Here is a 16,777-nt window from a genome sequence, read left to right as displayed (position 1 = left end):
TGACCCAGTGTCCGATCAGAGACCGATGCCAGCTTCTTCGCTGCTTCTACTGACCGGACGCACTGGTCCAACCAAGGTCAGCGTCCGGTCACTTCTAGTGATCTCCGTCTTTTCTGTATATGGCGCCGATGGAACCGTCGGACTGTCCACACTCTACGGGCGGACACAACCGTCGGACTGTCCACACTCTACGGGCGGACACTCTGCCGGTAAAGTTTCTATCCCTTGCTCAAATGTGCCGACCACCAAGTGTATCACCTTGTGCAAATGTGTGTTAGCATATTTTCACAAACATTTTCAAGGATGTTAGCACTCCACTAAATCCTAAATGCATATGCAATGAGTTAGAGCATCTAGTGGCACTTTGATAACCGCATTTTGATATGAGTTTCACCCCTCTTAATAGTATGGCTATCAAACCTAAATGTGATCACACTCGCTAAGTGTCTTGATCACCGAAATAAAATAGCTCCTATTATTTATACCTTTGCCTTGAGCCTTTTGTTTTTCTCTTTCTTCTTTTCAAGTCCAAGCGCTTGATCATCACCATGATATCACCATCATCATGTCATGATCTTCATTTGCTTCGTCACTTGGAATGTGCTACCTATGTCATAATCACTTGATAAACTAGGTTAGCACTTAGGGTTTTATTAATTTACTAAAACCAAACTAGAGCTTTCAGCGGTGACCATGAAGGTCAAGCTCAGAGCCCGATGACTCTGGAATGCCATTGACAAGGGCACCGACAATGAAGAAAACGACATATCAGTATTGGAGGCTATCCTTGCTGCTGTGCCAATGGAGTATAGGGAGCCGTTAGGGACGAAGAACTCTGCTAAGGAGGCATGAGAGCCTATTACAGCGATGCGTGTCGGCTCCGACCACACAAAGAAGATGACGGCCCAGCTGCTGAAGCAGGAGTACGCTACCCTAAAGTTTAAGGATAGTGAGTCGGTGGAGGACTTCTCCCTCTACCTATAGTCGCTCATCAACAAGCTGAGGAGCCATGATGTCACCATCGATGAAGAAGAGATGGTCTCCAAGTACCTCCACTCCGTGCCGTTGAAGTACATCCAGATCGCTCTCTCCATAGAGACGATGCTGGACTTGTCCACCCCTACCATTGAGGATGTGACAGGCCGTCTACGGATGGTGGACGAGCGCATGGAGCAGGCCACAGCAACGATGGACAACGGCAAGCTACTGCTGACAGAGGAGGAGTGGGCTACCCGAAAGTAGTTCAAGAAAGCCTCCTCTAGTTGCGGCGGCGATGGCAAGCACCGCGACAAGGCTTCTTCAGAGAAGAAGAAGAAGGTCAGCCCAACACCTGCCGGTGCTATGGGAAGACGGGTCATTGGGCAAAGAAGTGCCCAAATCACAAGCAAAAGAAGAAGGTTGAGGCTCATTTAGCATAGGCTGATGAGGATGATGAGGCCACTCTCCTGATAGCGATGTTGCACACAGTCAAGTCGTGTGATAGCTGCCTAGCCAGAAAGCAGAAGAGACTGCCATTCCCAAAGGTGGCCAAGTATCGTACGACGGACGCTCTCAAACTCATCCACGGCGATCTCTGTGGGCCAATCATGCCAGCCACAAACGATGGTCGGTGGTACTTCCTCCTGCTCATGGATAATTGTAGTCGCTATATGTGGCTACAACTCCTGATGAGCAAGGACGAGGCGACGGAGGCGATCAAGAAGTTCAAGGCGCGCGTGGAGGCAGAGAGCGGCAAGAAGCTACGCGTGCTGTGGACTGATCGTGGTGGCAAATTCACTTTGGTGGAGTTTGCTACGTACTGCGCGGATCAAGGTGTGGTACGACACCACACCATGCTATACTCACCACAGTAGAATGGCGTGGTGGAGCGGTGGAACCAAACGGTGGTTGACATGGCTCGATCCATGATGAAGGTCAAGAGCATGCCGGCAAGGTTCTGGGCTAAGGCGGTGACCACGGTGGTGTTCATCCACAATCGTGCGCCCACAAAGGCCCTAAAGGGTGTGACGCCATTAGAAGCTTGGTTTGGGCGCAAGGCATGCGTGTCTGACCTCTCGACATTCGGCTACATCAGTCATGTCAGGGAGACGAAGCCGGTCCTCACCAAGCTAGAGAACAGGAGCACATCGATGGTGCTCCTAGGCTACGAGGGAGATACCAAGGTGTACCGGCTCGACGATCCACATGGAGGCAAGGTAGTTGTCTCACGCAATGTCATGTTCGACGAGAAGGTAGCCTAGGACTGGGACAGTCCGGGCACGGGGGAAGCTGGCGGCTTCACCAGCACCTTCGTCGTCAAAAGCACTTGATCATCCACGGTGGTGGAGACGCTGGAGAGGAGGTGCCGACCACTCCAGCAACAGAGGCGAGCACTCCTAGGGTGGTACCGAGCACTCTGGGACTGGTGCTGAGCACTCTAGGAGTGGTGCCGAGTGGTCCTGCAGTGGTGATGACCACTATAGGACAGGTGTCGAACGCTCCTGTAGCGGAGCCGAGAGGTCTTGCAGTGGTGCTGACCACTCCAAGACTGGTGTGGAGCACTCCTGCATTGGTGCTAACCACTCCAGGAGTGGTGACGAGTGGTCTAGGAGTAGTGACGAGCACTGTAGCCGGGGTGCCGAGCACTCCAGGTGTTATGTCGACCACTCTGACGGAACAGGGGACTCAATCGACGCCGATCGAGTTCGCCTCACCTCCAAGAGACATCATAGAGTTTGTGGATGCTTTCCACCATGGTGAGGAGGTGTGGTTCCACAGGTAGGACGACATCATCAGCGGCATAGGGTCCTAAGGCCAGGTGGGTCGGCTGCTCAATGACCTAGAGCTACTTCTCGTCAGTGTAGAGGAACCACCCACATTCGTGCAGGCCGAGCGCAATGCAAATTGGCGATGGGCGATGCTGGAGGAGATGAAGGCGATCGAGGAAAATAAGACTTGGGTGCTTGTTGATCCACCTCTAGGATGCCGTCCGATCGGCCTGAAGTGGGTGTACAAGGTCAAGCGGTTCGAGCGCGGTGCCATTGTCAAGCACAAGGCGCGCCTCGTCACCCAAGGCTTTGTCCAGCGTGAGGGCATCGACTTCGAGGAAGTCTTTGTACCGGTAGCACGCATGAAGTCTATCCGACTGCTGCTGGCTTTGGCAGCAGCAAAGGACTGGCGCGTTCATCACCTAGACGTAAAATTAGCCTTCCTCAACACCGAGCTGGCGGAGAAGGTCTTCGTCAGGCAATCTTTGGGTTTCGCCATCAAGGGAGCGGAGCACATGGTGCTCTAACTGCACAAGGCATTCTACGGGCTACGACAGGCCCCACAAGCATGGAACGCCAAGCTTGACGCCACGCTGGGCGAGCTTGGGTTCACGCGGTGCACAACCGAGCACGCGCTCTACACGTGGCGATTGGGGAAGGAGGAGCTCATCGATGGCGTATATGTGGATGAGTTGATCGTCACCGGTGCATGTGCGGAGGACATCGACAGCTTCAAGTGCGAGATGGTGGCTCGTTTTCGAATGAGCGATCTTGGCGCGCTCTCCTACTACCTCGGCATCAAGGTGAGACAGGGGAAGGAGGTGCTCACGCTTGGTCAGAGTGCGTACGCCTCAAAGCTGTTGGAGCGGAGCGGCATGGCTGAGTGCAAGTCGTGCGTGACTCCGTTGGAAGAGCGGTAGGCCAATACCACGGCGAAGATAGATGCAACACTCTAACGGAGCATCATCGGCGGTCTACGCTACCTAGTCCATACTAGGCTGGACATTGCGTTCGTCGTGGGCTACGTTAGCCGCTTCATGGAGGATCCCCGAGAGGATCACTGGGCCGCGGTGAAGCGGTTGCTGCGCTACGTCAAGGGGACGGTGGATCAAGGGATCATCTTCCCCAAGACCGGCGGAAGTGGGCTACAGCTCACTGTGTTCAGCGATGCAGACATGGCGGGGGACATCGACGGACAGCGGAGCACCTCTGGCGTGCTCGTCTTCCTCGGATCAGCTCTAATCTCATGGTTGTCATTGAAACAGAAGATGGTGGCACTGTCCACATGTGAGGCAGAGTGTGTGGCGGTGGCCACAGCGGCGTGCCAAGCTATGTGGCTGCGCCGGCTACTGGGCGAGCTGACCGGTGTGGAAGCTCACCCACCAACACTAATGGTGGACAACCAGCCTGTCATCGCCCTTGCGAAGAATCTAATTCTCCATGACCGGAGCAAGCACATCGACATCAAATTCCACTTCCTCAGGACTGTGTCGATGGAGGACAGATCGTCATCGAGTTCGTCGAAACTGGTCGTCCTCACCAAACCGCTCGGCCGTCTTCGGTTCACGGAGCTGAAGAAGATGATCGGCATTGTGGAGGTTCTAGGGTTAGCAGCAGAATTAGGGAAAGAATTGTAAAGTAATCTGTTGCTCTCTCATTTGTGAACGTGCGGCAAGGGCATGCGCCGAAAGGGCTCCCTGCTGCTGCACTATAGCCGCGGCAGGGGCAGGCGCCGAAAGGCTCCCCTGCCGTACTGTAGCCACAGCAGGGGCAGCCGCTAAAGTCAGCCCTGCTGTCATATCTAGTCACTGTAGCAGCATGATAGCCTAGCATGTCTGTGTACTAGGATTATATAGGTAGAGTTGTATATATAGCTTTTCACTGCAACTCAGTAAAGAGAGCGAGTTCAGTTTTGATATCTCCTCTGCAGAACTGCGGCCAACGCTGATGCTTGTGCTGTGTGTGCGCGCGCTATTCTTCCTCCCTTCTTCTATCTCTAGCCATAGTGTGTGGTCGATAACGTCAGTGAGCAATCGGCTCACAGTGTGGAAGATCCAGATGCCAACAATATAGCCAGCTACTTCCTTCGGCTTCTCGCTGAGTTCTTCTTTCTATCAGAGAACCTGTATGTATCTAGCAGCCACAATGGCAACGGCGAGCTAGTGCCTAGTACCGGTGCACATCAGAGCATGTGATGGAATGGGGTCCCTGCATTGTTCAGGTGATGTCCAGGTCCAGTCATCCGAGCTCTGGAGCCTGGCCGGGTCGACTGCAGGTCGCCTGCCTGCGACGCAGCAGCCGCCTGCCGCCGGCCTTATCAGGCTCCGTTTGGTCGGGTTACCTCGTGCTCCGGCTCTACACTATAGTGACACTGTAGCCAGAGCTATGGGAGCCAGAAAAATGAGCTTTTACGGCTCCGGTGGTGTCAGTGAGAGAAAAAAACGAATTCGGCAGCGAGAGCCGGAGACGTCCGGAGCCCGACCAAACAGGCCCTCAAACTGGCGTTTCGCTGCAAAAGTGCGCCATGGTGGCATGGTTCTCGCACGCGTCAGGCCAAGAACGGCGGCGCTTGGCACCCTCTTCCTCTTCCGCCGCCGCCGGCGGCAGCCGGCAGGCATCCACCCATGAGCCAATCCTCATGGAGTTCGTGCTTGCTTTCCAGTGCTTCGATCGCCGAGCACGGGAGGTTCAAATGCCCTCCTATTTGCATTTGCATGGTGCAGACTTGATGTAGAGTAGCTTAGCGAGTGCGTCACCAACTCACCATGATCACGTACTTTAGTGCTTAAACGCATTACTGTAATTAGCGAGTGCGTCACCTAGAAGAAGGCCAACCCGAAAGCAGCACTCGAGTACATCTAGTGACAACAGAAGGGTGGCCTTTATTTAGGCGATCTCACTACGTCGTCAGAGTGAGGTCACTGCCACGTGCTTCAGATATTTGGATGTCGTTCGTTGGCAGTAGGCCTGTGGCAAAAGAAATATGGGACAGGCCGAGACCGAGCACAAGCCCGGCACAATTTCAGCCTGCCTGCCTGGCCTAGTAACTTCGACAGGCCGGATCCTAACCGTAGCAGGCTGGGCATCAGCAGAGGTTTTCATGCTGAAAGAAACCATGCGTTTGGCAATGCTGGGAAGACAAGCATAGGCGCATAGCAACTGCGCGTCTGCACGTTCCTGTTATCCAGTCCAATCCACACTTCAGTCACATAAGTTCCCATCGTTCTCAGTAGCCTTTCGATTGGAGAGCCGTGACACCTGACAGGAAGCTAACCTAACAACCTAGCTGCAGTTGCTTCGGCCATTAAATTGACCAAACACAAGACATCACAGATCAACCAGCTGCAAGTCGTTTACTTGAGCAATCATCGAAATTTAAGCGACGAGAAACACAATAGTCCAACTCCAGATTACAACCAAGTCACCAGAGCATGAAAAACCATATTATACGGCAGCAGTACCAATCAGCCACATAGCATCCGGCACCATGAGAGAATAATGGGTATGACGAATCTGTAAATGTTTTATGATATCTGAGAAGGGTATATGCAGATCAAGCAGAGCCCTTGAGCTTCTTGGCGATGCCTGCGAAGTACTTCCCCTGGTGGAAGGCGTGCTCCAGCTCCACCTCACTCGGCCACCTCGAGCCGTCGGCAGCAAACGTGCCGGCGCCGTAGGGGCTGCCACCCTGAACCTGGTCCATGCCGAACAGCTTGGCACCGAAGGTGTAGCCCACAGGCACAAACACCATGCCGTGGTGTGTCAACTGGGTAATCGCTGTCAACCTGAATGAAAAGAGTAACAAACGAAATGTTGGTCTCATGATCTTTGGACATCAGGCCTGGTGCTCGTGTAATTGTAACCATGTGTGGAATGGCACTTACGGTGTAGTCTCTTGGCCACCACCCTGGGTTCCAGTGCTGAAGAAGATGCCAGCAGGCTTGCCAGCAAGGCTCTGCTCCCTCCAGAGTCCACCAGTAGCATCGAAGAACGCCTTCATTTGCGCTGCCATCATTCCAAACCTTGTCGGAAACCCGAAGAGGATTCCATCAGCTTCTGCAAGTTCTTGCGGTGTGATGACTGGCGCATCAGGCTTAGGGGGTGCGCCCATCTTTCCAAGCACTTCCTCAGGGAGAGTTTCAGGGACCTGAAGATGCAAAAATTTAGAAGTGGTATCAGCAATTCATGTCCAGATTTGCATTCATGAACTGTTAGAGCATTCCAGATAACTTATGTACGAGTCTCGGGGCACTTAAGCCAGACGAGTGTGGAAATACCTATTCATGATCAGGGCTTACCTGCCATATTTTAGCCTCAACACCTTCAACAGATAAGGCACCTTTCTTGATCTCTTCAGCTAGTTTGCCAACATGTCCATACGTGGAGTAGTACCTGTTGGAAAACTGATAAATTGTTTAACAGGTTCTGCTCCAAGTATTCAAGTAGCAAAATGGATTAACCTTTTCTTCTGAGTTCCAACTTACAATTGTCGCAAAAAAAAGAAAAAAAAGAAAAGAGAGTTCCAACGTATAATTATTAATATTGCTCTCAATTTTACCATCACAATCCATATGTAACTAAATTATGTTTCATACTTTACAGAAAATGTGTTTTGAGCTAAAGAACAAATCCATCAATAAATTGGTAGGGCAGTGTCCATGCCCTGGTTTCCTTTTGAACACATCCTATATTCTGATACTCATACTTCATACAGACACATCATTCAACTACTCCATAAAGTGCTTTGTTTTGTTGCCTTAGTGTTATAGTGATGAAAGAATCAATCCTAGAAAAGAAGATATGTACAGACAAACCAAATTCAAGAATACATTATTTTGTGAGGATTAGTGACATGAAAGGAAATAAAACTGAGTATATCTTCTTAGCTACGATATCACTTTCAGCTTTATTTTCTTCTAGAAAAGATGGTCTGCAACTCTGCATACAGCGGGCCAACAAAAAAGTATATCACAAGCAAGAAGCTTGGGGAAGCCCCACATCTAGAAGAAATTTATACATATGTTGCTAAACTTATCTATAGGTGCAGCAGTGCATATAATTTATACATTCAAGTAATTCAGGTCTTCAGAATTGCTGAACTTTCATTCTGGTGGTTAAAAAGCCTGATGATGAAGACTATCAAATCATAAATGTTCCTCAAAAACTCTTATTACAATAGACAATTTTACAACTGCTACTTACCTGATTAACTATTTAATTAACAACTGAACTGGACAAAAAGAGACATGATATAGGCAAAGAGAATATGTCTTGCTAGCGCAAATAAAGTCTGCAGTTAAAAGTGTGCTCCATTAATCAAATACTTAGGGCTCAAGTCAACACTTAACTTGATGCGCACAAATGTTAAATATGTTTTTACTATTTCATGCTAAAGTTCACTGTACAGCTACAGCAGGAATTGATCAACAACTCTGTCTAAAGGAAATATAACAAAAGCCTATATGATGGCCTTTTCATTTTGCCTTAGATGTTATGGGCCAATTGTTTTTTTTTTTCGAGAACGTGTCCGTTGACACGTGTTTCATTAAGAGGGTATGGACCAATTGTTTTTTATCCTCATAAAGAATTGCTTAGACAGCTAGAGATATGGAGAAAAGAAATAAAGATCCAAAGTGTTGGCGAGGCACTGGGAAGCAGCAGGACTTGCACATATGAATGTGCCATTTAACGGTAAAAAGGTGATTTTTTTTGGTAGGGAACCCACATCACAAAAAGGGGGCATCCACCATGTCAAAAGAAAAGGGCGCATCCGCATAAATCACATATTTCCAAAAAGAAAAGCAGAGCCATTCCATTTGATTTGTCACAAAAGGTAGCAAAGATATGCAATGGAGGTAACATCCAAAATGCTCACAACATTTTTGTGCATATAGAACACAGAAACTCTTTTTTTTAGAGCAATGACAGGTGCTCTGCCTTTTCATTAAAGTAGAGAAGGAATACGTGCACAATCTTCAGGCTGATATAAACTCTCATCTTAAGGTAAGGCTAGAATTCTCATGTTGGTGTCAGAAAAGGGGAACAGAGCATTATATATTTTGGCTACCACTGTGCAGGGTTTCATCTACAATGTCTACGTTTCTAAAGAACACAATAGTATTGTTGGGGGAAAAAAAGAACACAATAGTACAAATGGGTCACTTTCAGATCAATATGATACAGGCAGGTGGATGTGATAAGTGCTTAGAGTAGTCTTAGTATCATAAACATAACTAGCAACGCATCGATGTCAATCTTTTGAAAACAAAATAGAGAATTGACAGCTAGGCATCTTTGATAGAATACGACGAAGAGCAAAATTGGTCTGGAAGCAAGAACCTTCTTTTCAATAATCCTAGCCACAGTTATGGACTTGACGGGGTAAAATAATAGTGGCACTAATTTCCTTTCCGGGCCAATCAGCAAGGCTGACAAAATTGGACCTCCGGTGCATAGGTGTGCAGAGAAAAGCAAAGAAAGGATGGGCACGATTAGCGCAGGAGCCCACCACTATTTGGCTCCATTAATCAGCCTGTTCGCTTGTTCGTATTTGGCTTATCAGCCAACGTTTTTCTCTCACACCAAGACAGCCACCGGTACTTCCAGCCATGGCTTGCCAAAGCAGCCCAAACCAACCTGGCAAATAAGGAGGCATCAATTCCGTCAAGGACACAAACCTACCGTCATGATTGAGACCCTGTGTCCTGCGGATAAAAATAAACACCGGCGCACTAGAAGTCCCAGCATATTCCTCCCATTTCTTTACCAATACTGCAGAATCATCAGTGTACAGAGTGGAAAAATCGACCTCGTTTATCGATTTTATCGCGAAAAAAGGAATTAAGAATCAGAATTGGAGGCATCCTACATCTGAATTCCTAAAATCGACGATTCATCTCGAGAATTCTTCCCGTAAAGACTATACTTCGAAAACTCTGATGCGATTCGATCACAGTCTAAACCCTAACAATCAAGAATAACACCATGAACGACACTGGACAAGTATTAAGGCACGGATATACAATCGGAAACAAGAAATTAGAGCCTGAAATCAGGATGTTCTTGCCTATCTATAAAAAAAAGAAGAGGAATTTTAGGGAGCGGGCGACGGAGACCACGGGAATAACCATCAATTCCAAGAAAGGAGTGGTGGCGATGCTTACACGACGTAGACCTTGACCGCCATTGGAGAGGGTTCGGAGCTCCTGTGGCCGGAGGGAGATCTGGGAACTCCTGCAGCGGGCTGGGGCAGAGCAGGGGTGTTGTGCGGAATGGATCGGCGCTCCTGCCTTGGTAGTGGTGTCAGTTTACGGCCAGTGGAGAGAGTATTTATAGGCAGGGATGCTGCTCTGGTTTGACCTCCAATTGGCAGTCAAGCCTCTGCTTCCTTTTCTCTAGTTTTTTTTAAAAAAAAAAAAAATGGCTGTTTTCCCCTCCGTTTACCCTTTTTCTCTTCGATTCGACGCCAGGTTCATCCAAATGCTTCGCTTTGGCAGATTACCCAGCCGGTTTCCGTGTGGAATGCGACGGTCATTTCCTACCCTTTTTCTCCTACGAGGCTACGATGAATCGGCTGGTCCGACGCTTGGACTCCAAATGCCAAACGAAGTAGACCAAATTTCACGTCAGTGGGGTCGGATTCAGACTGTCGGCACGTCTTCTACGAGATTCTATACGCATTTTGTTCATAGACGTATTACGTATTACGTATACAGCATTACTTGTGTGGACTGAAAAGTGCTACCATTCACATGGAAATAAAAAAAACAGAAATTAAGGAGTGGACGTATTTCTTTTCTCTTTTTTTGAAGTTTTAGGGAAAACGATTTCCCACTTCGTAAGCATTGCGACAGGATCCTCAGGGTTCAAAAATGGTTACAGCTCAATTTTGACGCACAAGCCTGACAACGAGGACTTTAGTTCATTCCAATTATAAGACATTTTGGTTTAGAAACATATCTTTTGTTATGTACTTATATATGTACATTATATCCAGATACATAGCAAAAACTCCCTCTATTCTAAATTATAAGATGTTTTAGTTTTTTTTAGAAAACATATCTTTTGCTATGTACTTAGACCTACGTTATATCTACATACATAGCAAAAGCAATGTATTGAAAAGACAAAAGCAATGTTTCTAGTCATAGAGAACAAGCACCAACCTACTATATTTCAAATGCCGTTTGTTTGGTAGCTCTTATGTCACAACTGAAGTTGCAAGTTTTTTTTCTTAGTTATATTTGGTTTCTTTTCTTTTCTTCGACTAATAAAAAATAGTGACAAATCTCTTGCGATCCTTTTGAAAAACTATATTTCATATGTCTAAATTTAACATTTTTCATATGATGGGTTAAAACATCAAACATCAATGTTTGGAACATTGAAGAACAAAATGTACGCATTAACATGGGAGCTGCAATACTATGTTTCATGCTATGCCCATCTATTACATCAAACAATGGCCCTGTTTGGATACTCTAGCTCGGCTAGAGGTAGAGCTAGTTTCTAGCTTTAGACTAGCCCTGAACTAACTCTAGCCCAATAGATGTTTGGATGCAAGGGTTAGATTAACAATAAATGTACTTTTCTAATCATTTGGCTCATTTAAACCATCTTTACAGCCGGATTTGGTGTGGCAGGCTCTTGTGTGGCCTCCTCCCGCACACTGACCTGCGGGCGCTGGAGACCCACTTGGAGGCGCGAAATACGCTGTCCACACGTTCTACCAAACACAAGCAAATTGCAGTCGCGCAGCGCTATCAGAAAACGCCCCCTGCAGCGTCTCAGGCATGGCAGGGGGCCCCGCGAACCGCTGGAAAGCAACTGCAGCCTTCACGGCTCCTGTCTGTCACTCTAGTCTGTAGCGGCATGAACCACGCATGCTTACATTGTTCTGGCAGCTTGAGGAGCAGCCCGTTCGTGCCCGGCAACACGAGGTGAAAACTGTGAACCCAGCGGATTTCTGGTCGCTCGGCTAGGACGGCCGGTCACCGCGAAAAAGCGTCGCGAAGGCATCCGTTGGTGCGCTCGGCGTGGGAAGCGATGAGGGGATGGGAGTCGCGAGGATCCAGTGCGGGTGGAGTAATAAAAAAATAAGAGTTTTCAGTGGGCCCCACCAGAACTAGCCCAAATAATCACCTCTTTTGGAGGATAGTTTTTTAGGGTGGGCTAGTTGCAAATAACCCACTCCAACCCTTCTGTTTGGATACTTTTGGGCTAGTTGAGCTCAAACTAGCACAAACTAGCTCTAGCCCCTGGATCCAAACAGGGCCAATAATGTCCTCAAGATCATGTGAGTTATATGTGTTTGTTAAGGCCCTATTTGGTTTTGCCTATAATCACCGTGCCACGGTGATTTTTTTCAATTCTAGATTACGCTAGTCTAAAGTTTTGAAAATTAGAAATGATCAAAAAGTTTGGTGAGGTTCTTATTTTTTCCACCAAGAATCCGATTATATAAGAAAAATAGCCGTGAAACGAACCAAAATTTTTGGACACCTAGAATATAGGAGTGCCCGCAATGTATTCTCCTCAAGAAATAAAATAAAGGCTGAGTTCGGTAAGGACAAAATATCTTTATTAGTTAGACAATATACAAGGCTGAAATATAATTACCACAATTTAATTACTACTCTTTTTTGGAAATTTAATAACAAACAATAAATAAATAGTAAAAAAGATGGAAGAACATGCACATGGATGAACCGCTGGAGCAAGCATCTCCAAGAGTACCCAATAATCCTTCCCGATCCATGATTTTTAGAAAGAATGAAAAAAAAATATCAATCTCTAACAACTCCCAAACTCACCTCCCAATCCTTTGGCACTTGGGGAAAAAACCTGCTCGCACGTAAAGATGCGAGGTCGTGTGTATCTTCTCCGCAGCGATCCAAACGCCCGTATACTATGGCCAATCTAAAGGTCGAAGGGCGGAAAAAGAATAAAGAGTAGAAAAATAGTTCCTGATGCAAATGTGCGAGAGAGAAAATATATATATAAAAAGTGGTTAGGATAATTTAGATATAGTATATGATTCTTGATGTAAAATTGTCTTCTATATTTTAGGAGTGAAAACTCTTAGAGATAATCTTATTTATTCCTCCTAATAATTTTTGGCGAGTTGAAAAACAAAAGAAATTCGTAGGAACTCAGATGCTCACCTACCCCGTCGCCAACCCTATTATCTAAAGCGCCAAAAAAGACAGTGAATTTCAAGTCAAAAGAGATTTGGCACGGTGGATGTTATTAGCCGGTTGCCATTTCGCTGGACCTGTCTTGTATGGGCCAGCGTACGCAAAATTGTAAAGCCCCCCTGTTTCAAGCGCATATGTGCCGGCCGCATGCGTATGGGACAGCAATGCATGACGACTTTGGTAGTTTGGCTGTACCGTACTCTACCGCCGCAGCTGTCTTGTTGTCATTTAATACGTATCACATGTCTGCAGCCTGGGCCCTGGGGAGTCCATGGCCGAGATCGTCTCCCCGGTCATCGTCTCGCACCGTTTCCCGGATTTCACGTGGCACGGTCTAATCGTAAGGATCGCGTGAATTGCTTGGTAGACCGGGAGGAGTATTTGGATCGCACGTGGATATTATGCAGTCTAGCTGATGAAAACAAGAGGTTCGTGGTTTTGAGCATGAGATTAATAATTTTTCAAAAATGAGCCTGAGATTTTTGCCGACAACCCCGGACGCTTCTTGCCCCCGACCCGGAGGCTTCCAGCAGCTTTGAGGGCGCGGCGGCGTCGCCGAAGAAGAATTTGGAGACAGCAGGATGGATGACGTACACGTACGGGGAGCCGGGGAGGTCAGGGTTATATTTTATTTATTTAGAGAGTGTTCAGCTGCACTTTAAGTCGATTTGTTCGGCTTATTTTTTTTAGCCGAAACTATGTTTTTCTCTCACAACGTTCCAGCATAAATAGTGTTTTTTAATCTCAGCCGATCACTCTCTAACTTCCTGGTCCTGGCCGGGTGATCCGCATCGACGATGGCATGCCGTAATCCAAAGCGTGGAAGAGGGAAGTAAATAAATCGATGTGTACGTACTGAACATGACTTCATTTCCTTTAATTATACTCCTAATATGCAGGTAGACAGAGGCAGGCCAATGCATTGCATGAGATGCTGCGGGGTTGAGGAGCAGGCGCAGGCAACGACGGCGCATTTGGTAGTTGTTGCTAGTTTGCTAACGGCACCGTCGTCGGCAGCTTCGTCATGCCCAGTTACAGTCGCCCACGGAAACAGGCTTTCGCAGGTGAGGTAAGCACAGCGGCAGCGTGACGACGGACCGAGCGGGTCACCCGCCGGCTCCGCGCATCGGACGGAGCCGCAGCCGCTCGCGGCGGCATCATGACCTGCGCACAGCGACGCCGGAAAGAGAGAGATCTCGGGCTTTGGCGCGCCCTTTGGGCCCAACCCGCCAACCGCCCGGGCCCGGCCGTCGTAAACGCCACCAACCAAGGAGAACCAGGGCATCAGATCCGCCGAGTGCCACTGTGCTGTGTGCCACACTGCCACTGCACGCACACAACAGTGCATGCAACATAGCCGCCTCGTCTCCATGCGGCATGCCCAAAGCGCGCACCGCCCGCGAAAACGCCACGCGAGCTACCCGTCCTCGACTCCTGATGTGTTCGGCTGCTATCTCCTCTCCTTTATTACCCGTGTGGCCGGCAGTGTGTCCTCGAGAGGGGCCTGGCTGGCACGTGGCCAGCCGGCCGGCATCACATCGCCTGCACTATAAATGATCGAGTGATATCGGGACACGACCACTTGATGGAATCGGATCATGGATGGTCACCTCGTCGGCGACCCGAGGTTCTGGAAAATTAAGCACAACCCCCATGACGTCCAGTGACAAGGAGAATACGTGCGCGGCCTACTTGGATTGGCCTTCCAAGTCTCCGAACCAACCGGCGTGGCGCCTCCCTCTCCAATCCTGGACAGCGTGACGGCAAATAAAGCTCATGTCATGTGTGCGGAGCTGCGGACTGATGATGGATTACTCCGCCGCAAGTCGAGGCCTTCGCTCTCCAGGGCGATCCCTCATGTCATGTGTGCGGGGCTTTTTCATGTCGAGCTTCCGCGATCGAGAGGAAGGGTGGAGGGCGGCGGGGATCCAGACTAAATAGTCATGGATGTCACTTTTGTTAAGAACATGATCATTAGCCTTATTTCCCTTAGGTAAACAATATACGTTAGTGTTGAATTTTAAAAAATATATTGCTATCAAGTGACATCACCAAAATGGGCTCAAGTTAAGATCTTATTTGGATTTCATAAGAAAATGAGTAGAAAAATGAGAATGAGATCCAAACGATTGGATTCTAAAATAAGATTATACTTATTTGGAGAATCTTGCTATTTGGAGATTTTCACTGTACAAAGGTAATGATCAGCGTGAGAGTGAGATTCAAAACACCTCTTTTTTTTTCTAAAATCTACAGTTTATATCATTATCTATAATCACTATAAAAATAAGATCCATATAGGACCTAAATTGTACTAGAGTTAAACCACATGGCGCAAATTGCGTGTAGCACTTTCCTAGTTCTTTCAACGATAACGACAACGAACTGGGTTGTTTATCACAAAAAAATCGAGTGAGACTAAAATCGGCAAAAGTAAACAAAGAGTTCGGAGGTGGGCTGGCCCACGCAGAGATAAGGAACGGCAGGCCCAAGAAGCTGGATTATCTCCTTCTCTATACTTATTTTGGCCCAGTCTTGGCACTACTAGGCCATCCAAAGTCGCACAACGTAGTTGGGCTGCAGGCTGCTCTACCACCTCCATCCATTTCTTCTTTGAAAAAAGTCTATCTATAACATGATAACATCCCATGGCCCCCTCAACTACCATGAGAGTCCGATCTGTCTCTTCTACATCTTTAAAATCGGATCTTTAGATTTGCTCAGTTTTTTAATTGTTAGATTTAACTTCCTGAACCCAGTTTTGAAGCCATTCTACATGGCATCACGTCAGTCACGAGGGAGGTAAATTGAACTTCCGCAAAAGTTTAGAGGTTATTGGACTTTAAGAAATATTTTTCAAAAAATTATCCAAGTAGTTTTCTGAAAAATACGCATTTAAAATATTAAAAGCTGATTTAATCTTAGAAAATTTGTTTTAACTTAGAAAAAATATGAAACTTGTTTCATTCTTTTCTAAAACCATGCTCTGTGTTTTTCTTAGCTAGACACCGAAATATAGAGCATGATTCTAGAAAACGCATGAAGTCGGCATCCTGAGCACCTCCAAGTTGCCTTCCTGCTCGTAAGAGCACCTCCAAGTTGCCTTCCTGCTCGTAAGAGATGAGGTTATACGGTGTATCCGCTGGTTTCATTCTATAAACCAAACAAAAAAAAGTAGTAGTTGAAGGACAGTTCATGACTAGACCAATTGTCGATCTAGTTCTTTTGAATGATTCTGGGATTAGGTTCATAATTTCATCCAAAACGGGTGACTTTTCGAAAATATTGGCTTAGCTGCTGTATGCTGGGCTCTTTTGAGAGCTAGAAATCATATTTGTTTTATAGGAAGAACTCCTACTGAGATTGTTCGGCCTGTTGAAGAATGGAGCTGACATCTTCAAAGAAACGATGTTGCACTATCATCAGGAGGGAGAAGCCAAGGATCATGAACTAGCTAGCGCTGATTGCAACTGGAGGAACGATGGCCTGGAGTCCTTTGCAAGTTGTTTGTTTTGGACATTAGTTTGGCCTAGGCTTTCGGTTTGTGTTGCTTTGCCTGTATGTGGCGTCCTGGACTTTGTCGTGTTGGTTATGTTCGTTGTGTCATGTACTCATGTGTCTGACGTGTGGAGGGGACGCGGCGCGGACCAGTAGTACTTGTTAAGCTGAGCGTGCTAGGACTAGGAGCCTAGGAGGTAAGGAAGCCCTGTGTTCTCTGCTCTGTTTTTTTCTAGCTGTCGTTCTAGTTCCTGTTTGCTTTCATTGGAAAGCGCTTGCGTGCTAGACTCCATAATTTCGTTGCTTTTGTAATGTAATCCGGGCGTGCCCCGGCGA

The 16,777-nt window shown here is 47.4% G+C and overlaps 1 protein-coding gene across 2 annotated transcripts; it reads right to left on the bottom strand.

Annotated features, from left to right (window-relative positions):
- Nucleotides 1–6,083: 6,083 nt before the first annotated feature.
- LOC136456687 (NAD(P)H dehydrogenase (quinone) FQR1-like) lies at nucleotides 6,084–10,093 on the bottom strand. Of its 2 annotated transcripts, none has more exons than XM_066456625.1 (4): nucleotides 9,911–10,093; nucleotides 7,046–7,139; nucleotides 6,632–6,894; nucleotides 6,084–6,532 (listed from the first exon to the last, which is right to left on the bottom strand). In XM_066456625.1, exons 1-4 carry the CDS (start codon nucleotides 9,931–9,933, stop codon nucleotides 6,301–6,303), a joined length of 612 nt encoding a protein of 203 aa, XP_066312722.1. In that variant the 5' UTR covers nucleotides 9,934–10,093; the 3' UTR covers nucleotides 6,084–6,300. The 2 variants fall into 2 exon arrangements, with proteins under 2 accessions (XP_066312722.1, XP_066312723.1); XM_066456626.1 differs by having other exon boundaries at nucleotides 7,046–7,150; nucleotides 9,911–10,054.
- Between the last annotated feature and the right edge of the window lie 6,684 nt (nucleotides 10,094–16,777).

This window comes from Miscanthus floridulus, chromosome 6, assembly GCF_019320115.1.
Source record: "Miscanthus floridulus cultivar M001 chromosome 6, ASM1932011v1, whole genome shotgun sequence".
NCBI classification, from domain to species: domain Eukaryota; kingdom Viridiplantae; phylum Streptophyta; class Magnoliopsida; order Poales; family Poaceae; genus Miscanthus; species Miscanthus floridulus.
Note: the sequence above shows the minus strand (reverse complement) of the source record. Positions and strands in the feature narration are given on the sequence as shown.